Genomic DNA, 20,000 nt, shown 5'->3' with positions numbered 1-20,000 from the left:
TAAAAGCACATTGAATTGCACATCTGCTGGAGAAACAAGTTTACAAATAATACATAAAATACATAATAAATAAATGTATGAAGTTACTGAATATCTCTTCTGCATTTATTGCAATGACAATGTGCAAGTAAGCATACAAGTCAACACGAAAACAACATACCATAATATGGATGGATGGATATAGATAGGTAAATGCATAGATAGATAGATGGATGGATGGATGTATACATATATACATACATCCATGGATAGATAGACACATCGATGGATGTATGGACGGATAGATGGATGGATGGATGGAGAGATGGGTGGATGGAAGAATGGGTGAATTGATGGAGGGATGGACGGATGGATGGATGGAGAGATGGATGGATAAATGGGTGAATGGATGGACAGATGGATGGATGAATGGATGAATGAAAAGACAGGCCCACATACCTGAACAAACACGTACTCATCCTGCACCACCAGGGTGTTGGGGTCGATGTAGCCAGGGAAAGGCTTCCCCTTGTTGCCGTCCGTGCAGTTCTGCAGTTTACAGGTGATGTACAGGGCCTCTGTGGGCGGCAGGGGAAAGGACAGGTACAGTAACAACAACAGAAAGTGAGGAAGGGAAGAGTTAAGGAGAAAACTATTGACCACAGTGTTTGAGTTTATGAATCTGGGGTAAGTGATAATATGTCTGTGTGTGTGTGTGTGTGTGTGTGTCAGTGTGTGTGTGTGTGTGTGTGTCAGTGTGTGTGTGTGTGTGTTTGTGTGTGTGTGTGTGTGGGTGTGTGTGTCTGCAAAGGTTTGATCAACAGTATGAGATGCCACTGACAGGTCTGGCTTCTCTCCCTCTTTGCCCCGTCTGCTGATGCTACGGGCTTGTGTGTATGCCTTTGTGTGTGTGTGTTTGTGTGTGTGTGTGTGTGTGTGTGTGTGTGTGTGTGTGTGTTTGAGTATGTCTGTAAATATGGTATTGTGTGTGCTTCCCTTTCTCTTTTCGTCTCACCCTATCCCTCTCCTCTCTGCCTCTCTGACTCACACTCTTTCATTCTGTTTTTCTTTGTTCTCTCTCTCTCTCTCTCCTTCTCTCTGTCTGTGTGTCCAGGTATCTGTCTGTCCCAATCCTGGCGCCGTTCTCGGTATCTGGCTGCCTTCCATTCTTTTAGTTTCCCCCCTCATTCCGAAATCTGTCCTCCGTCCAAAATCCTCCCTTTTTTTCTCCCTTCTTCTCTGTTCTGTTCTGTTGCTCTCTATACACTCGCTCTTCTCATTACAATTGCCATTTATCACCACTTGTATTGTTGACCTTCCAATTTTTCAGATGTTTTAGCAAACACACAGAGCAGTAAAATAGTAGTGACACAGTCTCTTCCAAAAAAGGTTGAGACTGATGGATTTTGCTGACCTCTTCCTCGTTCTTACCCCCCCCCCCCCCCCCCCCTCGTTCTTACCCCCCCCTCTCCCTCACTGGTTTCATATTCTCACTCTCTGTCTTTCTCACGTTTGCTCTCCATTTGCTCCCTTTCTCTCTCTCTCGCTCTCTTTCTGGCCCTCAATTGCCTTCTTTCATTCTCTCTCTCTCTCTTATTGTCTCCCTCTATCAATCCCTGTGCAATCTCACATTCTCCATTCCCCAGACTTTTTCACTCTCTCTGCCTTCCTGCACTCTTTCCCTCTCTCTCTCCGTGTCTATCAATCCCTCAGCAATCTCACTGCATTTCTCTCTCCCTCACTCCCTCTGTTTCCCTGCACTCTCTCTCCCTTCCTCTCTGTGCACTTTGGCACTTCTGATCTGACACATAATGAATTCTTACAGTCGGAGGTGCTGTGCCAGAGAGCCTGGCCTGTGCCAGAGAGCTCCCCAATGAAGTGGGAACAATTTCCTCTCAGTTTAGTTCCTCTGGTTCCCTAATCCCTCCCTCTCTCTCTCACTCTCTCTCTATTTCTCTCTCTCTCTCTCTCTCTCTCACACACACACACACATACATACACACACACACGGATATTCAGGGATTTCCATCTTAATGAGGGGGGGATCTGTGAAGCGAGGCTTCTCTAGAACCATTTACAGGGTTTTTTTGAGGAGAAGAAGAGTTTGTGCTTTTGACTTCATTTACATTACCCAGTGTCTCAAAACACTTAGCTTTGACACGGCAAAAATCACACAAACACACGGAAAGGAACAATGACACTGGTGCTACAGTTTAATTCTAAATGAAGCTGGTCGAGTACTCACGTGTGTCCGAGACGCTGGTCTCCAGATGAATGAGGCCTGCCTCTTTGTCCACGCCCATCTTTGACCTACGACCCAGCAGGGAACACATGTCCAGGATAGGTTAGTTTTGAGATCAGCAAAGTTTTGAACTCCACAGCACCCCTATATTTGTATTTTTTTTGTTCTCAGACAAACACTCTCCTTCCTTGTATGGCTGTCTGTTACACACACACACACACACAAACACAAACACACACACATAAACACAGACAAACACACACAGACACACTAACACACACACACACACACAGGTAGAAATATTCCACCTGGGATAGTGAATGAGAATGAGCCGATGCAAATGACTACACCTCATCCCCACTCTCTCGTCTCAGACCTTTACGACTCGCTCAGGACTGCAGGGTTAGCACATTACCACTGGAGGAGGCAGCTACAGATGAGCCCCAGAGGCCTTGCCTTAGTCTCTTAGTCTCTACACCTATGACAATACTTTCAGAAGTGGGAGATATATCTTGGCATCATTAAAATATATACTGTATAAATAGAGAGAGGGAGATGCAGTGGGAGGGGGGGGGGGGGGGTGAGGGGGAGAGATAGAAGGGGTGAGAGAGGGAGAGAGGGGGAGTGAGAGAGTGAGGGAGAGAGAGATTGAGAGAGAGATTGAGAGAGGGAGAGGGGGAAAGAGAGAGAGAGAGTGAGAAAGAGAGTGACAGAGAGAGAGATGGATCAAGCCCGCATGCACCCAACTCATTACGACGTGAAATATTTCTTATTACGTTTTTTTATATATATTTCCGTCGTGGCTGCAGTCTCACAGGGCAGTGAGATGGAGCTCTGACTATCCAGAGGATTTATTAGGATCCTTACTTGAGATATTGGAGATTTCCCATAAAAAAAAATTTGTTACCAACATGTCTCTTGCCTGACCTAATTCCCCTCTCCTCTCCTCTCCTCCATATTTTTAGACAGATGCTCGTACCCACAGGCACATGCTGTGTGTGTGTGTGTGTGTGTGTGTGTGTGTGTGTGTGTGTGTGTGTATGTGTGTGTGTGTCTGAGTGTGTGTGTCTGAGTGTGTGTGTGACAGTGTTTCTGTTAACTGCTAATTACTGGTCTTTGGCTGGTATAATCAAAAACATTAATTCATTAAAAACGTGCCGGTTAACCAAAGCAAATCAATCAATAATGATCTATATCTTATTGAATGGACTATTTTATTGATTACCACGAGTAACAAAAACTGAAACAAAAACTGTCCTATTAAGACAGCGTGTTTATCAGATTTTATCCAATCGTTTATCATTCTCACTTTATTCAGACCTTGTTTAAATGTATGGGCCTAATGAGCTTTTCCCCATGCTAAACTTTAGTGTCTGTCTTCAGTTTTACAAAGTTTTAGTTCTTTAGTTTCGCGTCTGTGGTTACTAAGCCGGACAGTTGGTCACTGTATCAAATTGTTGGATGGTGTAGTGTCAAGCACGATCTTGCAAAAAAGTTTCAATTGCAGTCTTCACCATGGCAGATGGGTGTTGAATTGAGTTGCCCACCCCACATCCAGCTGTCAACCCCAGGAAGACATCACAGAAAAACAGTCAAACTGTTTTGAGGATGTTGTCATTCTTTTGTCAAACTAGGTTTAGGCTACATTATGCTGTATTGGCGTTCACTTTTGGAACTATGATTGCTGATGTACCGGTAAGTTTTGAATTTGTCTGGTAAAATAAACTTTTTCCAGACTAGGCTAAAAAACTGTCCTAGAAGAAACCTTGGTGTGTGTATGTATGTGTGAGAGAGAAAGAGATCAATTGTGTGTATGTCTATGGGTTTGCGTGTGTCTTTGTGTGTCTATGGGTTTGTGTGTGTGTGTGTGTCTGTGTGTGTGTGTGTGTGTGTGTGAGTGTGTGTGTGTGTGTGTGTGTGTGTGTGTGTGTGTGTGTGTGTGTGTGTGTGTGTGTGTGTGCTTAAACGGGATAATTTATGGGTGTGCAAGAGAAAGAGACAGAATGGCTGTGTGTGTGTGTTTGTGTGTGTGTGTGTGTGTGTGTGTGTGTGTGTGTGTGTGTGAGACAGAAAGGGAGAGAAAAACAATGAAAAGTATGCTTGTTTTGACCTTTTTTTCCCCTTTTTTTCCCCGCCTCTAGCTCTTGCTAGTGATGCTCTCGCACTCCTCTCCTTTCAGAAGCTCAGCATGCCACTACTTTCTCTTTGTGAGGAAACAGCAGCGGTAGAGAGGTACAGAAACATGCTGCTTGTACAGAAACATGCTGCTTTCCTTCTCTCCACCTGAGCCAGGTAAGCGAGCTGAGGCGATGATTATGTTGTGAGGGGTGACAGGCTTTTAAGCTTTTTAGAGCTGAATGGAACAGTGAGGTAGGTTTATTTTAGTTTATTTAATGTACTTTCTTAATTTGATCTTTGCCACTTTATTGTAAAAAAGATAGTTAGCTAGTTAGATCTGGAAAACAAATACGCACACACACACTCACAGTCCCTCTCTCACACACACACACACACACACACACACACACACACACACACACACACACACAGACACACAGGCACACAGACACACAGACCCCCTCACACACAAAAGAGCCCCCCCCCCCCCCCCCCTCCACAAATCAACCTCATTCCAGTGCTGAGGTAGGCAGTAGCAAAGCAAACCCTGAAGGCGTCTCCTCTCCTCTCCTCTCCTCTCATCTCATCTCCTTTCCCCTTCTTTCCTCTCCTCTCCGGTCTTATCCTCACTGTTCCACTTTGACAGTTCCCCTCCTCGAACTGCTTAGCTATGCTGCTTTTCATTTTTCTTTAAATAAGCTGAAGCAACCCATGCATGTATTTCACTATGTTCTGAGGGTGTGGATCCGGAAGTCAGTAGGGCGGGATGAAGGGTTCTCATACACACACACACACACACACACACACACACACACACACACACACACACACACGCACAGAAATGTGCTGCGGCTACAGCTCAAAGTGGTGTCGTGAAAAGAAGCAGGAAGCTTGTAATCTCAGCATGACGTGGTGAGGAATATTTTCACATACAATTCCAATCCTGTGATGAGTTGAGTGTTTTCTAATATAAGTGCACACACACACACACACACACACACACACATACATATTGTGCATGGATAGTTATTTGATGTATCTAGGCTCGTGCTTCCGTAAGCAGGTATATAATATGGAAGATGAGAACATGTGAAGCAAAGATGAAAAATGGCTGACAGAGTGAACATGCACAGTATTTCTGCTGGGATAGATGGCAGGAAACGTCGGAACATCATCTATAGAGGTTCAAAATAAAAACAGAGCAAGATGCACTGCATGAAATGTGGGATTTACGACAGTATTCGACCCTGTGTATTGCCGTAGAAGCCCACATTGGTGTGAAAGCCCCCCCACCCCTTCCCTTGACCAGGCCTAGGTTTTGTTATGTTAATTAAATTGACCTGGATTGAAAACAACCATTCATTTCAATTCATTCTGTATGACTTCTTAAAGTGGCATGAGACTATTTCACTATTTCAAAAATTACTCAGAAGCACTCTTTGCATTTGGCAGTATGGGCGCAAATGTGTGTGTGTTTGTCTGTGTTTAAGAGAGAGCAAAAAAGAGCAAACTATCTATGCGTGTGTGTGTGTGTGTGTGTGTGTGTGTGTGTGTGTGTGTGTGTGTGTGTGTGTGTGTGTGTGTGTGTGTGTGTGTGTGTGTGTGTGTGTGTGTGTGTGTGTGTGTGTGTGTGTGTGTGTGTGTGTGTGTGTGTGTATGAATGTATGTTTGTGTGTTTGAGAGAGAGCAAAAAAAAGCAAAGTATCTGTGTTTGTGTGTGTGTGTGTGTGTGTGTGTGTGTGTGTGTGTGTGTGTGTGTGTGTGTGTGTGTGTGTGTGTGTGTGTTTGGGTGTTTGGGGTGATCAATGCTGAGTGTTTGGCGGAGGATATCCTCTTGTCTTGTACCCACCAGTAAAATCGATTGGGGGCGACTCGTTCATGGACCAGTTGCCATCTCCTGCCGAACTCCACGGAACTGTAAAGCTGGAGAGAGAGAAGGAGACATTCACAGTGAATCAATGGAGGAAAGACTATTACTCACCCCTTTCTTTTCACTCCCTCGCTCACGTTCAGATCATCCATTTTTTATTTTTAAATCCTACTGGGTGATGAGACATTTGCTTGATCAAAATGTCAGTTAAATGTCTGATAGTGAAGCGCTGTCATGCTTCTGCTCATTAAGCTTATCAGACTTTTTGTCACGTAACAGATTCATTGATGGCATTTTATGTAACAACTGCTTTGGCAGCCATAGCAGAGCATTCCCTCAGAAGTTAGACACATGACCTTTAATGTCTTGAATAGACATAGATGTAGATTTCGTTTCACCTGCTCTATTTGTCGGTATTTGCTCAAGTCAAGAGGACGACGTGTTCAGCATCGACTCAAATGGAGCAGCGCGACATGAAAAAGTCTAGGATGATGATGATGATGATGATGATGATGAGCACCACTTGAGTGTGTTTGATTGGCGACATGAGCTCCAACCTGTGGCCTTTATCCAAGATGCCAGAGGCACACAGAGCTAGGAGGCACTCAGGCACAAGAGGGCAACAGATGCAGAACTAATGACCAGCATCATTAGGAAACCAGTGGGGAGAGAGGAGGAGGTGTGTGTGTGTGTGTGTGTATGTGTGTATAAGAAAGAGGGAGTATGTGTGTGTGTGTGTGTGTGTGTGTGTGTGTGAGAGAGAGAGAGAGAGAGAGAGAGAGAGAGAGAGAGAGAGAGAGAGAGAGAGATCGAGATGTGTGTGTGTGTGTGTGTGTGAGGGAGAGAAAGAGCATGTGTGTGTGTGTGTGAGAGAAAGAGAGCGTGTGTTTGATAGAGAGAGAGAGCGAGTGTGTGTATGTGTGTGTGAAAGAGAGAGAACATGTGTTTGTGTGTGAGAGAAAGAGAGAGCGAGAGAACACTGTTTGTGTGTGTGTGAGAGAGAGTAAGCATGCTTGTGTATGTGTATATGTTTGAGTGTGAGAGAGAGAGAGAGCATGTGTTTGTGTGTGTGTGTGAGAGAGAGAGAGAGAGAGAGAGCAAGTGTTTATGTGTGTGTGAGTGAGAGAGAACAAGTGTTTATGTGTTTGTGTGTGAGATAAAGAGAGAGAGAGGTAATTCAGGCAAAAACACAACAGCTCAAAATTTTTACTTTCTGTGCCCACATCCGTCGCACGCTGTGCCCTGTCTATCTTAAGATCAAGCAGTGTCGTGTGAAGTTGTGCAAGTGTGAATGTGCGTGAGTGTGTGTGTGTGTGTGTGTGTGTGTGTGTGTGTGTGTGTGCGTGAGTGTGTGTGTGTGTGTGTGTGTGTGTGTGTGTGTGTGTGTGTGTGTGTGCTATTTCTCTGGTTCTGCAGCGTGTGTGTGTGCGTGTGTGTGTGTGTGTGTGTGTGTGTGCTATTTCTCTGGATCTGCAGCGTGTGTGTGTGGGGCGTGGGGGGATAACTCCTTAAGAAGGTGCTGAGTCTCTCGTGGCTTAGCATGGCAGCATTGGCACGGCAGGAGGCTTCAGTCGGCATGCTGAGGTTTTAGAATTAGGCTCGCTCTGCGTGTGTGTGTGTGTGTGTATGCTTGTGTGTGTGCGTGTCGTTGTCTGGATTTGCAGGAAGTTTGGCTCATCTCTTTCATTCTCTCCTTCTTTCTCTTCCATTTGTTCTTCATCTCTGATGAGGAGACACACACACACACACACACACACACACACACACATACGAACACACCAGTGGTTGGAGGACTCATCAGGCTCTTCGGCCCCTCGAACGGAGGAAACGAGATGATAGGAGTGGAGCTCCAGGCTCAGACGTGGGGAGAGATATGAGACTCCAGTGGGCTACCAGACAGAGGAATAGTGGGAGAGATATTAGACTCCAGTGGGCTACCCGACAGAGGAAGAGTGGGAGAGATATGAGACTCCAGTGGGCTACCCGACAGAGGAAGAGTGGGAGAGATATGAGACTCCAGTGGGCTACCCGACAGAGGAAGAGTGGGAGAGATATGAGACTCCAGTGGGCTACCAGACAGAGGAAGAGTGGGAGAGATATGAGACTCCAGTGGGCTACCCTACAGAGGAAGAGTGGGAGAGAGATGAGACTCCAGTGGGCTACCAGACAGAGGAAGAGTGGGAGAGATATGAGACTCCAGTGGGCTACCAGACAGAGGAAGAGTGGGAGAGATATGAGGCTCCAGTGGGCTACCCGACAGAGGAAGAGTGGGAGAGAGATGAGACTCCAGTGGGCTACCAGACAGAGGAAGAGTGGGAGAGATATGAGACTCCAGTGGGCTACCCTACAGAGGAAGAGTGGGAGAGATATGAGACTCCACTGGGCTACCCGACAGAGGAAGAGTGGGAGAGATATGAGACTCCAGTGGGCTACCCTACAGAGGAAGAGTGGGAGAGATATGAGACTCCACTGGGCTACCCGACAGAGGAAGAGTGGGAGAGATATGAGACTCCAGTGGGCTACCAGACAGAGGAAGAGTGGGAGAGATATGAGACTCCAGTGGGCTACCAGACAGAGGAAGAGTGGGAGAGATATGAGGCTCCAGTGGGCTACCAGACAGAGGAAGAGTGGGAGAGATATGAGACTCCAGTGGGCTACCCGACAGAGGAAGAGTGGAAGAGATATGAGACTCCAGTGGGCTACCAGACAGAGGAAGAGTGGGAGAGGGAATGGGCCTTGAGAGCTCACTTAGGAAGAACTGGACAACATAATTACAGTCCACTCACCATTCTCCACAGGGTTTCATCAACTTCTTTACTACTTACCACTTCCCCCAAGAAGCTGATGCTTATAGTATGCATAGCAATGTTTTATTTAAAAAACATGAAGCATTGGCCTATGTAAAGCCAGACATCTCAGGGGTTTTGTACACATAGCTAACTAAAACTTCAGGATGGAAACCTTCTGTAAGGATACATTGAAGTGACAATGCATTTTATTTGTGGCAAATGAATTAATCAAGGTGCTTACGACAACACAATTCACATGTACCTCTCTCAAGGTCTTAGCAGTTTTAGCTGATACACTAAATACAAAGACAACTTTATGATGTTTTGTTAAGGTACACATCTTTAGGTGTACAAAGTGCAATGTCCATGAGACCTCTTTAAACTCTGGACAAAACAGGCTGCTGCAGAGTGCAAAAATGTGGCAGTTTGTAAAACCAACACGTCCTGTGGGCATATTTGGTCACTTTTGCATAACAAGTCGTCTGTTTCTGTGGAAGTTTGTGTTGCCTCTGCCGATGTTGCGAGGTGCCTCATTCATATAATTCATTCATAGCATTAGATCTGCAAATATTGAGATAGCTCAGGCGCCGCATGGCACTCGTGGGCAGGCATGCAGGATGTCATGTGACCAGATTTGACAATTTCCTTTTTTTTTACCCCCCAAATCAAACACTAGCAGGTAATTATAATGAAAGTGTTGTTAGTTAATATTACCTTCTTGTTAAATTGGTTTTATTCATCTCTCTGCACTGGCAAGATTGAAGCCAGCAACCGACTAACAAACATTACGCATGTTTATATTAGCAGCTATGAGTCACATATGCTGAGCCTATTAGAAATGGTGCCACCGATTTACCTAGCCTCACTACACAGATTGCTTTAGATGTAGATTTTGCATGTAATTAATTGCTGATTACTTCAACTGTGACATTCAATAATGCATCCTTTCAGACTAAGTAGGGCCTAGTGAGCTCATAACGCACAAACAATTTAATTGCAAATAAGCTGAACTGTCACTTCAAATTTGTATCATAGTTTTTTTTTTCTTTCTACAATGCTTTGTCTCATCAAGGACATTGTAATTGAAAAAAGGAGAGAGAGCGAAAGAGAGAGAGAGAGCAAGAGAGAGAGAGAGATAGAGAGAGAGAGAGAGTTTTTGAACTGGGTGCTCTGGTTACATGTTCACTGTTCTAGATAGATGCTTTCTTGACAGGGAAAGAAAGAAAAAAGAAAAGAGAAAGAAAGAAAATTAAGGACTGGGAAAAATAGAGAGGAAGAGGACTGTGACAAATGGCTGAAAATGTGAAATGACTGAGCAGCTCAGATGAAGGGTTTTTCCCACATCCATTCACTGGGACAGTAACGTAGCCATCACTTTGACCATCAGTATATAACTGGATGAAGTTGTTGACTCTTGTTTGCTATGGTGCAGTAGTGGAATGGATGACACTGCTAGAATTATGTTAGCAGCCTGGAAGTACTGTGTTGATTTGGGGAAAAAATGGGGAACACTTTCAGTGTGCAATGCAATGCTCATCGTGTCAGCGCAATGCAATGCTCATCGTGTCAGCGCAATGCAATGCTCATCGTGTCAGCTCAATGCAATGCTCATCGTGTCAGCTCAATGCAATGCTCACCGTGTCAGCGCAATCCAAAGCTCATCATGTCAGCGCAATGCAAGTAGCATTTGAAACTTTCCGGTCAACATGAAGCAGTATGATTCTTAAAGCAGTGGCACATCCAAAATGACACGAAGATTGATGACATTCAATCAGCAGAAATTAGCCATCGCTTAGCAACCAGACACAGCCGTAGAATTATTATGGTCTGAGAGTTGCGTTCAGCTGTTACAGCTTCATTTCACTGAGTAATTGTATGACACCAAGCTTTTATCATAAAACACCCCTGTGTTCAGTTCAGAGTCTTTGTAGTCATTTAACGACTTGATTAGACTGCAATCACTTAACCAATGATGAAGCTGACCACAATCACAAACTTACGTTGGTTTTGCCATGACTTTTATGTCTCATTTTTTATTAGACATTTGGTCACATGTCTGAAGACCCCATGGTTAGTAATGTAATGCCCTAAGCACCTATCACATCTCAGCCAGGACTTTTTACTGTTGACATATTGCCCATACTACTCAGTAGGACATTATCAAAGAAGGCCTGTTACAGAGGCGTGGAGAGTCACTCATCAACTTTTTTTTTAAATTACCTCTATGGTATGTCTTTGAAAAGAGTATGCAACTACGTAAGTCCCATAACTGCTTGTCAACACAAGTGCATGAGCTTCTTTGAGACACCAGACACTATGAATCATGTTTTACCTCTAATAACAGCTCAGCTGCTGTGGTTTATTTTTGACACAAAAGTCAAGTGAAAAAAACAAAAACACTGCTGTCATTGGTAAGTGCATGCGTCTGACATCCATGATCTTCGTCACCAGTGGATGTGTTTTCTGAACGTGAGACTGGGCTGAGTGCAGCTTGATTATTATGATTATTTTTTTTTCACTTAATCTTTCACTTGAGACCGCTGACGCAGGTGGGTATTATTTTCCCACATCAAGAGACCTTGCGCATTGCACGCTGGGAGTGAGTCATAACAGGACATGTTTTATGCTTGTGTTTTAGACTACTTAGAATTCATCTTTAGAACATTTATTTAAAAGAGCAATTTTGACAAAAAAAAACAGAGAGACCACTTTATCCGGGAGGGAAAACATTTGTTTGGGTCACATAGCAACATGAGATATGTGCGCCTTACCTGTGATACCTGTGGTCCACCCACGAAACTCTTGAAATATTCATCAAATATTTAAGTATCAGCAGAATGTAAAATGCGTGAAAGCCTGCACATTTTATTTGATGCCGTGCACCCTCTGATAAAACCTGTCTGGTCATAGTTAATTAAGTTGCTCACATACACCTCTGGTCTGTGCACATGGGAGAAAAGTTTCAAATCGCACTTGATCAAATAAATAGGTCTGAAGCTAGCACATTCAAGTGGATCTTTTCCTTTTCCTTAATTAAAAAGAAAAAAGGGCCATATTTTTGGTATCTGTGAAAACAGACAATCTTTAGGGAGCAATTAACTAAATTAACTGGAACAGGTCCAACTATATCCCAAACTAGTAAAAACAGCTCTTGTGGCAAACAGTCCAATCCCGGTGATTTGCCTTTGTTAAGAGATGTAAGTGCAGCACTTTGTTCCTCTAGTGTAAGTTGATCAAAGAAAGCTTTACCCTGTGAGTGGTCCTACATAACTTCTGAGGGATAAAGATTGTGATAAAAAGTATTGAAGGACTCACTCATTAATTGCCTCTGAGTGCATACATACTTGCTTTGTATTCATCTTTGGATTCGCCTTCTTAAAGCTAGGCCTCTCTCCCTCAGCGTAGTATTTTTGCCTAGTACGATCGAGCAAAATAAACTCTGCCTTAGAGGGACTTTGCATGGCAGAAGGTGTACTTGCTCTAATCTCAATTGGACCTTGTCTTTGTTCTTTGAGTCTATACGCATACACTCGGATGCGGAGGCCCTGTATAAAACATTTGATGGTTTCCTATAGATTGTGCAGGTTTCTTTTACATTGGACCTTATTGGCCCCCAATGAATTCAATACATTGTCTACGTATTTGAGTTACAAATCTGGTATCTAACAATGACGATTAGATCACAGAAAATGAGCGTAATGAAAAACATTTGTGTATTAAATCACGAATTATGGTTAAGAAATCTGGATCAAACATAAACTGAGGCTACTGCTTATCTGACCTGGCATATAGTGACAAGGAAAGCAGCCAATGACCATGATCATCAGTGAAAGCAGGAGGAATAATTCTCTGAAATTCCTTTATGCCAAACAATTCACCTACAAAGAACAACTACAAGCTGCGGTTCACACTTTGCAAAACATAAACTCACGTTGATATGTTGCATTATTTCAGAAGTGCTGAAGTCCAGGAGCCTTGGGCTTTTTGACCACCGGGGATGAATTCCCTTCTCTTTACAGTGGTAGGGGGTCTATAAAGACGGCCATGAGAACAGATTCTAGGGCTTCTTTCACAGCCAGGGCCACTGAAGCATAACAAATAAATTGTTGCTCTTTGAGTACCTGGTTAGCTCCATCCAGAATGGCAGCATCGGGGTTATCTCTGCATATTGCGTTGTTTTCTCTGAGGTTTATATTTCCTGGCAACAGTTCCATTTCTCTCTTGTGATGTATAAGATAGAGTGAGTTTATAAAAGGTTCCGGGGTACATCTTGGGGAAAGCTAAATACTTAACACTCACATCACAGCCAAGATGTCTCGTGACTCTGAAAAGTACTTTTTATTCCAGCATGTGCACCATGTTAAGATCTGTAGTTGTCATCATGCAAAAAAACAAAACAAAACAAAACCAAAACAACTCTGGGCAGCTTGGCAGCCTCTCCCATGTGGACGTGACATGACTATGTTTTCTGCCCAGCCAGTGAGACAGAAGGACACCCAGGACCCTTCAGGCATGACATTTAGGGCAACAAAAGTGTGCTGTGTATGTGTGAGTGTGAGTGTGAGTGTGAGTGTGAGTGTGAGTGTGTGTGTGTTCGTGTGCGGGTGCGCGTGTGTATGTGTGAGAGGGAATGTTTGAGTCCATATCTGTGCAACCATGTGCATGAATGCGTCCGTGCGTATTTGTCTGTGTGTGTGCACATGCATCTTTGTGCATGTTTGTGTCTGTTTGTAAGTAAGTCAGCCTGTGCGTGAGTGTGTAGGGGGGGTGGGGGGGTCAGATCCATGGTTGGATGCACCCCTCCCCACCCCCCACCTTCACCCCCTTGACCAGGGCTGCAGCGGCTGGCTCTCACCTTCTGGTCGTGGCCGAAGGCGAGGATCCAGTCTTCCTGCTCGGGGTGGAAGAGCAGGCTGAGAACGTAGAAGTTGAGGCGGTACTTCTGGTACGTGGCCCCCTCGTCCGTGCTGATGAGCAGACTGTTCTCCACCTCCGGGTCAGTCAGCAGCATGATCTGAGTCACAGGGGGGGAGAGAGAGAGGGATTGAGAAAAGGGAAGAGGGGCAGAGAAAGAGATACAAGGCGACGGAGAGAGAGAGAGAGGGGGGGGAAGGGAGGGACAGGGAAGGAGGGAGAGAGGACATATGTCTGGATGTTATGCTCATACTAACCTTACTAACCCTAGAGTATAAAGGCTACAGACCTACATGCAATAGTTCTTGTGTGATTAAAGACCAACGGCTGTGCAGAACAGATGCCTAGATCTGTAACTGAAAATGTAATGACCGTGACCATGACATTGTTGATGTGTCACAACTCTTCTCTTATTTGTGAAAGGATTATTCAAAAACCTTGCCCGCAGTTGAGTGAATTTTGGCTAAGGGAATGTGTGTCTGGATATACCGGGGGCCAGAGCAATGGAGGATGACACTGCTGCGGAGATAAGAAGAGAGGTCCGAGTGTCTGAGAAACGCTACAAACCAGAGGGACAGAAACCCAACTCAGTTTTAAATAGTCTATAAACCCATCAAACCAAAATCACCAGCGCAATCCGATTCTTCTGCGTAGCAGTGACCCACCAAACATTCCAATTAGGCTTTTTTCCTTGGGGCCACTATGCCAAGAAAGAGGCACTCGTCTGATATAAGATAGCTACTGAGGCTACTGAGAATAGAAGATATGAGGAGAGAGCGGATGGATGTGCATAAAGTGTCGAGCGGTGCCCACAGGATGGGCAGCCCAGTGAAGTGTCCTCGAACAGACAAGGATAAAACGTCATTAGCGGAACCCTTTGTCATTCCCCTGTTTCCTGTGTCTTGTTTATTGTGATAACTGAGACGTACGATTCCTTATTCCATTCGGCTGAGCTCGGGCCTAGATGCTATATCCATTAGGGCTTCCACTCTCTCCTTTTAACGCTGTCCTTTCTCGTTCGAGACTCTATGGGAAATTCAAGCTCTGTTTTTTCTTTCTCTTTCTTTCTTTCTTTCTTTCTTTCCCTCACTCTCTTCATTTCTCTCCTCTGCCATGTTCAGTCCGGCCTTGAAATCTAATTTCCCAGGAGCTCTGTTCTTTTCTTAGAGGTCTGCCATGTTTTTGGTGATTGTGCCAAGTTTGAAAAAAAGAGAAAAGAAAAGAAAAGAAAAGAAAAAAAAACTCAAAAGATATAATCAGCCACAAATGTAATTGAGTCAGTAGACCTGAACAGTTACAAAAGTTTATCATTAGCACCCAGCGGGGGCTGGATTGGAAGTGCTTGTCTGTCTGAATGTGTGAGTGTGTGTGTGTGTGTGTGTGGGTGTGTGTGTGAGAGAGAGAGATGCTATATATATATATCTGTCTGTGTCTATGAGTGTGTGTGTGTGTGTGTGTGTGTGTGTGTGTGTGTGTGTGTGTGTGTGTTTGTGTGTGTGTGTGTGTGTGTGTGTGTGTGTGTGTGTGTGTGGGTGGTTGTGGACGCACATGCCTTTGTTTGGATGTGTGTGTGTTTTTGTGAGTGTACTGAATGTGTATCTGTGTGTGTGTGTGTGTGTGTGTGTGTGTGTGTGTGTGTGTGTGTGTGTGTGTGTGTGTGTGAGAGAGAGAGAGAGATGCTATATATATCTGTCTGTGTCTATGTGTGTGCGCGCGCAAGAGAGAGAGGCTTTATCTGTCTGTCTGTGTCAATGTGTGTGTGTGAGAGATACTGTAAATCTGTCTGAGGCCGAGATCCAGGCAAGGCCTTGTTCGGTGATATAAACCTTCAGTAAATAGCCCCTTTGAAGCTGTCCTCGCCGCCCACTCAAGGCCCCATGATGACGCCATATATTCCTCCATCTTGGCCCTGCCTGCTTGTCAATGTGACAGAGATGCAGCAGAGTAGACAAGTGAAGGGCCCAGCCTCTAGCCGGTGATGCGAGTCAACTAATGGGGTCTACCTGTTTTTTTTAATTATTTTACACATGCCTATCAGCCTCACTGTGCCACATACAAATGTGAATTTAAGGCGAGACACGGCAGGCAAAAACATCGTTTTTTCACCAGTGGTCAATTTTGAGATTTTGAGCTAGTTCACTCCCTAAACATGTAATCTCTCATAATAGCATAAAGAAAATATCCTAATTATACATTAATGTGTATATTTATTCACATTTTGTCTGTTCGCGGCGTCAGCATTCTCATAGGCTTCCAGGAAAGTTAGCAGTCTAACGTAACGTGCAGTATGTCGGCTTTCTGATGCCTGACATGTTTGGTACCGTTGGAAAGCGCTAAAGCTCTCACACAACGTTATCTAATCCAAATAAGGACATTTCCTTTCCAGCAGTAACCAATGATGTTAGCAAAAACGGGGTTTAAAGCTAAGGACGCAATTTCATTGGTTTGCGGTGGTTTCTGATAACGTGATTCGCTCAGACGCATCACGTGGTATGGCTTGACACTTCCTGAATCTTTAAATGCGATTTTCTCAAAATGAGTTTTTTGTCATACTCCAGGGATAATAACTCCACTTCAGTTCAACCTATATACACCAAACTTTCCAGTCTTGTACCCAACTATATTATGAAGACATTTACAGAGGGATTTGTAAATATATTATTCCTAGCCTGAATTATATAACATTATATCCCCAAAAACATGGCGAAAATCGATTTTTTTTTTAAGGCTTTAAGGTCTTTTCTGATTTACAGGAAAACAAAAGTAGATATCCATAAATCCCTTTGTAATTTTTTTCCCATCTAATATGCCAACAAAAGGGAAAAGGATTTTTTAACCTGGCTTTATCCCATGATCAGATATGGTCTTTTAAACATTATGCAAATTAGCGCACCTTTTATGAGATAACGCCTAATTTGCATATTCAAACATCAAAATACAAAAAACTTGTAATACATTTTTTTCTCATCTAAACATGACTAATCAACTGAGAAGGTTTCATGGTGATACCTATTATTTAAGATTTTTACCTTAAATAATAGGTATCTCACCTTAACCACCTGGCAGATGGCAGAGAGGACATGAACAAATATCCCTGACAACCTGTGAGACAGAGAACCACTGTGTAATGCTTTATAATACTTTATAATACTTGTAATATACTGTGTAATACTTTATACGCCCTAACTCCAAGTGGTACAGTGAAGTACAATATAATACTGTGTATAGCACTGAGGCTGGAGGATACCAATTGTAAATGTGGGATTTTTAAATACATGGTGTGCGGAGTACGTGTTGTTTTGTTGAAAGAGACAGATATATAGTGTATTTTTTAAATGTGTAAAACCAAGAGTATTTAGCACAAATGTGAAACTGCGCAGAAAGTTTTGTTAGAAACTACACTACACAAACCCGAACGGTTGCTCCATTAGTTACTGATCTGAGAGGTTTTTTTGAGAATGCATGTGGGTATGATAAAGTGCTAACAAACTTTTGTCTCATGTTATATGTCCCAAGCTCTTAACTGAGAGTTATGACAAAGTTGTTTGCTAGGTCTGCGTGCCTCTAGAGTCACCTCCCGACTCAAGTTTTGGGGGTTTGTTTTGAGAAACCAGCAACCATTTTAATTCGGTGCCAGCTGACTTCTCCCAAGGAGCTGTATTACAGAGTAGCTCGTGGCGGGGCAGAGCAGCTCGGCAAAGGCCATTCGTCAAAAGTGTGCATGGTAATATTAACAGTCGTGGGCAGTGCCTGCCTTGCAAGGTCATCAATCTTCGGCTAACGTGACCTACATGCTGACAGATCAGAGTAAAACATTATTCACACGGAATGTGCGCACAGACTTACGAGCCGAAAGCCTTTCAGATTACACTCTTCTTTATTTTTGTCGGTCTTTCTTTTTTTTTCTTTTCTTATTGCTAGAGGTGTTTCCCGGCGGTCAGATGGTGGCTTGCCCTTCCCACTGATTTGATAGGTACATGAGAACAGCTGCTCCAGGTGATGTTGGGTAATAGGAAAATCAATATATCACCATGCGCTAGGAAAATGGGTTATGGAGATTTTTCAGTGAGCCGACCCACTCGCGTATTTAATTACTTATGCCTTGACCTTTGCTCAAGTGGAAACTCAGGTGAGGGAGGAGATGGGGAAGATCGGAGTGCACATCCTGCAGGTCTATTCATTTATTTGGCTTTGGCACTGGAGCTGTTGGTAAGTGAAACAAGATCTACATTAAAAGATTGCATTCACCTTCTTAGTGTATAGGCAATGACATAAAAGGACAGATTCTATGCACACATGACCTGTAATGATAGATAATTGCTATTCTGGGGATCAAGTACAGTTGAAGACCCCCTGACTAAAGCAAAGTGACATAAACACTCCTTTGCACTGATTGCTCTAATTGATCTCATCACTGACCCATCAAAGTCTTGGCAATTTAAGATTTAAAAATGCCTGCGCCTAACAATAATGGGCACTGCGAATTTCAGATGGACAATTACACCCTGGTATTGAGTTCATGCTTTTAGCCTACCCCATACCCTCTCTCTCTCTCTCACTCTCTCTCTCTCTCTCTCTCTCTCTCTCTCTCTCTCTCTCTCTCTCTCTCTCTCTCTCTGTCGCCACCTTTCGTTCTTGCAGTCACAGCGTGGTCAATGTGCGGAATGACTCACAGTCGTCTGTAAATTGCGGGGCCATGGCGGTTCAAAATGACAAAGGTTAATTAAGCCATTGCTCTCAACTGAGACTACAGTGGCTTTTTTTTGGTTGAAGAGTGGGGCACAAATGTTTGAGTCTCCCACTTGGCCCAGCAGTAAATAGCCTCTGATGGAAATGTAATGGAATTAGATGCATGTTTCCCTCCTCAACTCAACTCCCCTCTCCTCCTCCCTTCTCCACAACCCCCACAAACTAATTGGTTTGCACCACTTCACTGTAAGCTCGTGCCTAATATGCCATCGTGGTGTTGACATGAATGCAGTCCCTCTGCGCTGGTAATTTTTCCTTGTCGTGGAGAGTGTGTGCACGTGCACCAGGAAAAGGGGAAACAGAGTTTCTGGATCGGCACTGTGTAGCAGTTTCCCTCCACTCAACCCCCACTGGTGTGCTTCGTGCTGAAATCATTAGGCATGGATTTACATTTAGAGTTCATTAGCCACCATTTAGGGCTTTTATATAAAAAAAGAAATGGGACCAGAGGGTAAGTGCTGTGCATGAGGAACTCTGGGAATGGGTGAGGGTGGATCTGCACGAAACCATGCTGGCCATCTGTGGTGTGTCTCTGCTAGAGGCGAAAGGTCAAGCTGGCCTTGGCTGTGAGAATCCCAGGAGCTCACTGTAACTGAAGTTGCAGGACAAGACAAGGTGTTAAATTCCTTATACTAGCGGTTAAGGACCTCATATTACCACCATGCCTCTCAACGTCACATGCAAGTAACTATACCTGAACGGCATGAACAATGGGCTAGGGCACACCAGGTTCAGCTTGACAGAATCACTGAAGTGCCTGAATCAGGCCCCAGGCTGTTTATGAAAACCAGGTTGTGCGAATACTGTCACAAATTGTCAAAACAGTAGAGGGAATAGTGTCATGTTCGACGTAATCGATAATTGTTAGTAAATGACAGTTGTTCTTTACCGCCATTTCTTCACTGCATGGATGCAAACACTGTTAGAATTGTTGGGACAGTTACCCACAATCGCTAACAAGACACTTTTGGGCACACTGAAATAATCATGAGAACATGTACTCGACGTATGGAATCTGCCATGACATCTTACCTTGCAGGGTTCACATGATATCTATCATGTTATCTATAATATATATATATATATATTATTACCCCCAGATGACAACAATACAACAGATATTAAGTATGATAATGAGGTAACCTTGTACCCTCTGTGCTACAGTAGTACATACTCCTTCCTGTTTGGAATTCACAGTAGTGGGGACAGCTCTGGTGGTACTTGTTGCACTAACCGATAGAAACATTTTCTGTATGCTAAGCAGGCTTTCCAGGGCTTGGTCTGTGCCTTGTTTCCCCCTCCTCAGGTTCACATTAGGGATGCTGCATGGGTAAGGGCA

The 20,000-nt window shown here is 43.9% G+C and overlaps 1 protein-coding gene across 1 annotated transcript in view; it reads right to left on the bottom strand.

Moving 5' to 3' along the window:
* The window catches only part of LOC308368998 (VPS10 domain-containing receptor SorCS1-like), a gene marked incomplete at both ends in the record, with an annotated part of 140,925 nt that overhangs the window by 36,929 nt on the left and 83,996 nt on the right, over nucleotides 1-20,000 (bottom strand). The window contains 4 exons of the mRNA XM_080843309.1: nucleotides 439-557; nucleotides 2,225-2,289; nucleotides 6,189-6,262; nucleotides 13,854-14,012. Of these exons, the coding sequence (XP_080699435.1) occupies nucleotides 439-557; nucleotides 2,225-2,289; nucleotides 6,189-6,262; nucleotides 13,854-14,012 (417 nt within the window). The remainder of the gene's footprint in view (nucleotides 1-438; nucleotides 558-2,224; nucleotides 2,290-6,188; nucleotides 6,263-13,853; nucleotides 14,013-20,000) is intronic.

This window comes from Sprattus sprattus (genome assembly GCF_963457725.1).
Source record: "Sprattus sprattus genome assembly, chromosome: 1".
Taxonomy (NCBI): Eukaryota; Metazoa; Chordata; class Actinopteri; order Clupeiformes; family Clupeidae; genus Sprattus; species Sprattus sprattus.
This window is presented reverse-complemented; position numbering and strand designations above follow the sequence as displayed.